This window comes from Trichechus manatus, unplaced genomic scaffold, assembly GCF_000243295.1.
Source record: "Trichechus manatus latirostris isolate Lorelei unplaced genomic scaffold, TriManLat1.0 scaffold00213, whole genome shotgun sequence".
NCBI lineage: Eukaryota > Metazoa > Chordata > Mammalia > Sirenia > Trichechidae > Trichechus > Trichechus manatus.
The window spans coordinates 960,122-967,180 of NW_004444149.1; the positions used below are offsets into that span (position 1 = coordinate 960,122).

Below are 7,059 nucleotides of genomic sequence, written 5' to 3' on the forward strand. Positions count from 1 at the left end.
AAGGCTACAAACATATTCCAGTGTCGCTTCCTCATGCTCACACTAACCCTGACCCCTCTCCCCACTGCCCTCTGTTCCTTTACCCTGATTTATTTTTCTTTCTGGCTCTGGAATATCTATTCCATGAGAGCAGGGACCTTGTCTGTTTTGAGCACTGCTGTATCTCCAGCTCCCAGAACAGAGCCTGGTACGCTGTAGATGGTCCCTGAATATCTGTATCATGAATGAATAAATGGAGGACATGGAGCCAGAAGAGAGTGGGGGCTATAGGGTGGGGTGGGGGTGACCAAGAACACGAGTGGGGGAAAAAAACAAAACAAGGGAGGGGCCTTGCCTATAATGATGTCCATAAAAATCATTCCAAATTCTTTTTTCAAAGTCACTATGATGGTGAACTAGGGTCTGCAAAGTCAGGCTGTCGCCTGCCTGTTCAATTCTACTGCTTTCACTTTCCTCCACTCACTAAGGTGTAGCCAAGAAGGCCTCTGCCAGTTCCTGGAACATCCTGACCATGTCAGGGCCACAAGCTGTTCCCTTTGCCTGCAAGCTCTTCCTTCAGTTCTTCAAAAAGCTGGTTCCTTCTCACCCTTCAAGCTTCAGCTCAAACGTCACCTCCTCAGAGTGGGCTCTCCTACCATCCCACCTAGTGTTTCCCTTCCTTCCCCCCAAGCTACTCGCTGTCATACCACCAACTCATTAGCTGACCAAGCTCCGTGATTCTCTTGTTCGCCCGCATGTCTCTACGCAGCAAATGTAAGCTCCAAGAGGACAGGGGCCTTATCTGCCTTATGGTATCCTCAGCCTCTGACACAGACCCTGGGACAGAGTAGGCACTGAAATATTTACTGAGTGAATCAGAGATAGAAGAGATGGATCATAAGGTCTACGTAGAAAGGTCAAGTACTGAACACAGGGGTGATCGAAACTGGGAGAAGACGGGAGTCTTGATGAGGCCACAGAACAGGGGTTGTGGGGATAGAGAGAGCTGGATGGACAAGAGGCGTGGTCAAGGCATCAATCCCCTTGAAGTTCTGATAACTGTTTCAGCATTAATGTGCTAGGGTGTTGGGATCAGGGGCAACAATTTTCCTTCCTTTAAAATGCCCAGTTCCATTACAGAATTGTTCATATAAAATAAAAATCAGGACATAAAAAACACGCTTCTTTCTATGGTCATACTTTTATTCCTCACACACTCCCAGTGAAAAAGGTACATTAGCTATTACCCGTTACCACTGCCATTGAGTGGATTCTGACTCATAGCAACCCCATAGTGAAAAAACAGCTAGTTGTCCCAAGTCTAGGTGCCCTTGCGGCGCAGAGGTTAAGCACCTGCCTGCTAACCAAAAGGTTGGAGGTTCGAACCCACTGGCAGCTCTGCGGGAGAAAGACCTGGCGATCTGCTTCCATAAAGATTACACCAAAAAACCAAACCCGTTGCCGTGGAGTTGATTCCGACCATCTGCTTTATGGTGGTGGAGAATCAGCTACGATCTCGGCCCTAAAGATTACAGCCTTGGAAACCCTAGGGGGCAGTTTTACTCTGTCCTATAGAGTCGCTATGAGTGGAATCAGCTCGATGGCAATGGGTTTGGTTTTTTAGCTCTGGGCCCAGGTCTGCTACAGATTACTTGTGTTGTTTAAGTATCGCTGGACTTCTCTGCACTCAGGCACTGACGGCGTCATTTGATTTAAAGTCTGCCATCCCCGTCAGTAAAACCCAAAACAGCTTCCCCCGCCCCCAACCTGTCAGCCGCCCGGCCTCCGCGGACCCACGTGACCGAGCGGTCTGCCATCCTGCCGTCCTGATCTCGCGGGATCTGGACTGTTGCTCGGGACCAAACCCGCCCATTCCCTCACCCCCTTCTACCCGCTGCAAGTTTGTCTTCTCCCTCACTTCCCTCCACCCTACCTCCCGGCGGCGATCAGCTTCTGGAGGAAAGTGTCCACCATGGTGTCGAGGAGCTTCACCCTCGAAATGGTAGTGCCAGGTAGCAAAGATTTCGGGGACGAACCCTCACGCCCATTTTCCTCACAGCGGTTACTTGAATCACTGCCGCTCGCTTCAGCCATGTTGAAGTCGAACCGCCAAATCTAACTGGCCCGGCCGCCCCGCCCACCGAAGTCCCCGATTGGCTGCTCCCAGCACTGGGAGCCTCCGATTGGAACCGACGGGATCTCTATTACCAGCCCCCGCGGGGCGGGGGAGGGGACACCGGAGGCGGATGCTTTAAGCCGGGAGGAGACGGTTCGGGCGGTACACCTACGTAGTTTCGCGGCAGCCCTGGCAGAACAAACGTAAGCCAAAGCTCCGGGGCTCACTAAAAACTTTAATTACACTTCAAAGACTTCGTACAGTGCAACAGTGAATACTCACTGTTAATATTCACAAGAGTCCACTTTATCAAATATTAAGTGCGTCTGCATTTTAATTCCCTCGCCCCTCAATACTCCCCATCAGCTTTCCTGTCTTGCGCAGTCTTCCAAGTTTCTTCTACAGTTTTGGCCACGAACCAACATATCAAAAATTCCAGCTGGTCAGGTCTCTAGTTCTGGGGAAACGGAAGCCCACTCTCTGCCCACTGGATGAATCTCCCCCAGGACCTGTTTTAATCAAACCCAATCCCAGTCCCTAAACTTACTAAATGAAAATGTTGGGGTAAGGGGCCCCCTTAATTATATACACATTATCCTTTAAAACTGTGAGAGAGAAAAGGTAACGAGACAAAAGCTGTGAAATAACTGCATAAGAAAACAGAGGAGGCAGAAACACTCTAAGACAAGAGAGGCAGGAGACCACTTCTTACCCATGATACTTTACTCACTTTGCCATAGTGCGGAAGAACTGAAGACAAGTCACTAGAGAGAAGATACGGAGTTAGAACCAATCTACAAAGATGTCGCTGTGAAGAGCTTGAAGAGAGAGGAGGGGCCCCTTGCTTCCATTATACTGGTAGTTCTTAAGATAAAGGGGTGACTGTGGTGTAGGAAGATTCAAAACGATCTGTGGGCCCAATCATCTGGATGGCCACTCCTGGACAGAGATGGGAGGACTCCCTTGATAAAGTGCGGGAAGAGACAAAAATATGTGAAAAGGGAAAACATCCTCAAAGATAGAGACCAAGATGGGCAGTGTTGGTAGTAAAAGTAGAGAAATAACAATTTTCAGATTCTGATCTGGCCACGGTGTAAGAATAGGGGGCAGCCATAGAAATATCAAGGCTTCAGGTAGCTAGCACCTTTCAAATTGGCACCATGGCCTTTCCCAGTGGGTGGGACCAATAAGAAGGTTTGAAGGATTGTCCAGGACAGATATCTCAAGTGGAAATGCAGGGTTGACATGCCTCCTTCTTATTCTGTTTGCTGCACCTCTCCGCTTGCAATGCAGGCTTGGTGGAGGAGTTGGGGAGGGAAGTTGGGCAGGGAAGGAGAGCCCATCTCCCAGCTCCTTCAGAGGAGAGTGTCAACAGATAATCTTGGCAGTATCAGGCTGGTAAATGCAGTGGTCCTGGTATGGGTGACTTCCTGACCCACTTATGACTCTCCTCCAAGCAGCCCTCCAAAAGGTACCATGATTGGAATAACTCTTCACATTGAGGGAGAAAAAAACAAACAGTTCCACATCTCAGAGATACCCGTTGTGAGATAGCATTTGTTTCCACGAGTTCCAGTGATTAGAGTACACTTGTGTGTGTCTAGGGCTGCCTGGGGCTGAGAACCTCCACTGCCCTCCTAGGCTGGGCCCAGCAGGCCTGGGGGAAACATGCTGGGCACATACCCCTCTTGTCGCTTTCCAAATGGACTGCTCTCTCAACCTGACTTTCCAGGGTACTGTCCAAGTCCAGTGTGTCCCAAACACCCTCATCAACTTAGAACTGTGCCCACCACTGTAGTCCTCTGGGCCAGGGGAAGCCAGCAGCTTATATTGTCCCAGGGCTCCTGGGACTTCAGGGATAGGAAACTGGGACTGAGGAAAAAACATTACATTTTCCACCTGTCTAAGGAAGGGCTGGGCTCCAACTGCAGGACGGGTGCTTTAGCAGGACTAAGACAATAGCCTGGTTCACAGAGGTAATAAAAAACAAAAAGCCCACAAAATAAAGTATCAACATTTCTCCCCAACCTAATAACCCCTCCAAAGAGAGGACAAGTTCTCTGGAGAACCAGAGTTTTTGCTACTCCTAGTCCCTGTACAGAGTGCCTGGCACCCTGCCCCAATGGCAGGGGAAAGCAGAGTAATCTGGTGGGCAGCTCAGCTCCAAAATAAAAATAAGCCAGCCTAAAAGAAGAAGTGTGGAGGGCTGACCGCAGCTGCTTGGAGCATGAGCTGTAGACCCAAGAGGGAGACCACTGGTAGTGAATAAGCTCTATGTACAGCTCTTCTCAGGATCTCAGGAACACAGATGGAAGGGGAAGCCAGAAGGGTTAGCAGGTGGAGGTTTCCTTAGGGCAGGATGGAGTACAGGGACTATGTGAGGGAGCCTGGTTTGGCAAGAGAATTAAAAATAGTGGGGGCAGGGGGTCCAGGCTTAGAATCTCTTCGGCAAGAGCAGTTCAAAGTCTCTGTCCCTGTCCCAGACAGGCCACCTGGCCCAGGGCAGGGCTGGGTGTGTGGTGGGGGCGACAGAGAGGGTGCTACCCTCCTCACTCTGCCCCCGACCCAGTGGTGCGGAAACAGCAGGCTTCTCTCCCCACCACTGGTTACCAGTGTCTTGAATCCACCAGCTCAGGTCGCAAGCTGAGCTTCTTGAGGCTCTCATAGCCCACCACAATGACGATGGTGGAGGGCGTGGAAGAGATGATTCTGGCCGAGAGGCCCTTCATGAGGCCCCAAGGTCCCTCCTCTGCCATCAGCTGTCTGAAGGTCAGGATGATGGAGCTCTTGCCTTCAACCTGGAAAAGTCAACAGAGTGAAGGGCCATTAACTGCAGTCAAAGCCCTCTGGCTCAGGCTAAAGTGGGAAGAACTGGACTTGGGAGGCAGAAGGCCGGTCTGCTTCTGAGGGGCAGAGCCGTACAGGGATTTCGCACAGGCTCTGGTGCCAGACTGCCTGGGTTGGAATCCTGTTCCCCAACTTACTAGTAGCTTAACCTTGGGTAATTTACTAAATCTCTCTGTGCCTCAGTTTCTTCAAGTATAAAATGAATAAACAAAAAGTATTGTAAACAAATGAATATTCATGAATACTGAGAACACTGCCTGGCAGAAAGTGTTCAGTAAATGTCGATTATTAATATCATATAAGCTACGTAGCTGTGAGTCTTTGGACTGGGTGCTTCTTTCTGATCTCAGGGAGGCTGGATTCAGTTTCCTCCAAGGTCTTCTGCAGCTCTGCCAGTCCATGATTTTGACTCTGATCATCTCAATCCCTCTCAACCCACAGGGCTAAAGTCCCTGTTCATCTCCCATGACCCCGGTGGCCTGTCCTCCCTATCACAATGGAAGCCTGGCCAAGACAGGAGCATCTTCTCTCTCAACAGCCCCTTGCCCACCATCAAATGACACTGTTGGAGACTGCTCAGCTCAGACTTTCAGCCGATGCAGCCACGGGCTATGGACTGGCAGAGGGTTGGGGAGTAGAGGTGGTTGGATGAGACAGTACAGGCAGTCCTCGACTTATGACGCATTCGAGTCCTTTTATTTATTTTGGTACATCTTATCATTAGTAATATGTACTACATACAATGTTGCAGTGTGTAATGTGCTGATGTTCTCATTCTCATGCCAACCCCTAAAGACAGACCAAAAGGTAGGATTTATGAAGATACTGATAATAAAAGACAATAATGAAAACTAACAAAAAAAAACAAAACAAAACGAGGCATTCGACTTATGTCAGAACCGATTTACGACAGAGTCATCAGAACGTAACCCCATCGTAAGTCGGGAACTAGCTGTACTGGAGAGGAAGAGGAGAGTGTGGAGGAGGCAGCGAGGAATAGAAGATGTTCTTGCCACAGACATGATCAGTCTGTGAAGGTGATACAGTATTTGGAGGTATGAACAGGGAGTACATCTGTCCTGCATTGGCTGAGAATCTGTTAATGTTATTTTTCTTCCCTCCCCTCCTCATCATAATCTGTCCCCTACACCTTTCTTGATCCTCCACCTTCCCTCTTCAGCTACTCAAATCATGCATCAAAATCCCCCATTCTTTCCACCTAAACCTTTATGCAGCAAAATCGCCAATTGCATATTATGCATTATCATTCAGAATCTGTTTTCTCTGTCTAGCTGCTTGTGTGATTAGTCTTTGAGTTGGCTGAGACGGCTCTAATCTCAGGACAGCACCACCAAGGGCTCTGTCAGTGTTTTTGCTGAGTCCACGCAGTACACTCGGGGAAACCTATTCAAGAACAGTCATGCCCACTGTAGAGAGCTCAGAGCCTTGTGGAGAAGCCAGACAGGTTTATGAAATTAACAGAAATAGATATTTCTAATAACCACAAACCTGCAAGGTAAGGAAAGGGTGGTTGACAGGCTATACTGATAGGATGACAGGCTGGAAGAAATCAACAAGAGTCCTCGAGGTGTGGGCATGTAAAGGAGTAGAGGCATGCAAGGCAGTAGAGGCATGCAAGCGCTCAGCTGGTTTCGGTAGATGTTAGGCAGTAACCACGGCAAGGGACTTGGGAAACTAAGAGAAGACTGGCTGGGCTAGAGGGCCATGAAACAAGGAAGTCAGAGAAATGCTGTTGTTGTTAGGTGCTGTCAAGCCAGTTCCAACTCATAACTATCCCATGCACAACAGAATAAAACACTGCCAGTCCTGCACCATCCTCACAATTGTCGCTATGTATGAGCCCATTGTTGCAGCCACTGCGTCAATCCATCTCGTTGAGAGTCTTCCTCTTATTCGGTGACCCTCTTTCTGCTTTACCAAGCATGATGTCCTTCTCCAGGGACTGGTCCCTCCTGATAACATGTCCAAAGTACATGACATGAAATCTTGCCATCCTTCCTTCTAAGCACCACTCTGGCTGTACTTCTTCCAAGAATAATGTCTTAGGCTGGGTTCTCTACAAAAGCAAAACCAGTAAAGTGTATATATATATAATA

General features: G+C 48.9%; 2 protein-coding genes across 4 annotated transcripts in view; both read right to left on the reverse strand.

Annotated features, from left to right (window-relative positions):
• Nucleotides 1-2,217, reverse strand: part of PMF1 (polyamine modulated factor 1) — a 25,523-nt gene extending 23,306 nt beyond the window's left edge. The window contains exon 1 of the mRNA XM_004388490.2: nucleotides 1,913-2,217. Within this exon, the coding sequence (XP_004388547.1) occupies nucleotides 1,913-2,073 (161 nt within the window). The 5' untranslated portion in view covers nucleotides 2,074-2,217. The remainder of the gene's footprint in view (nucleotides 1-1,912) is intronic.
• Nucleotides 2,218-2,239: 22 nt separating this feature from the next.
• Nucleotides 2,240-7,059, reverse strand: part of SLC25A44 (solute carrier family 25 member 44) — a 16,799-nt gene continuing 11,979 nt past the window's right edge. For all 3 annotated transcript variants that reach the window (XM_023742536.1, XM_023742535.1, XM_004388491.3), the window contains one exon: nucleotides 2,240-4,893. In XM_023742536.1, coding sequence (XP_023598304.1) covers nucleotides 4,702-4,893 — 192 coding nt within the window. In that variant the 3' untranslated portion in view covers nucleotides 2,240-4,701. The remainder of the gene's footprint in view (nucleotides 4,894-7,059) is intronic.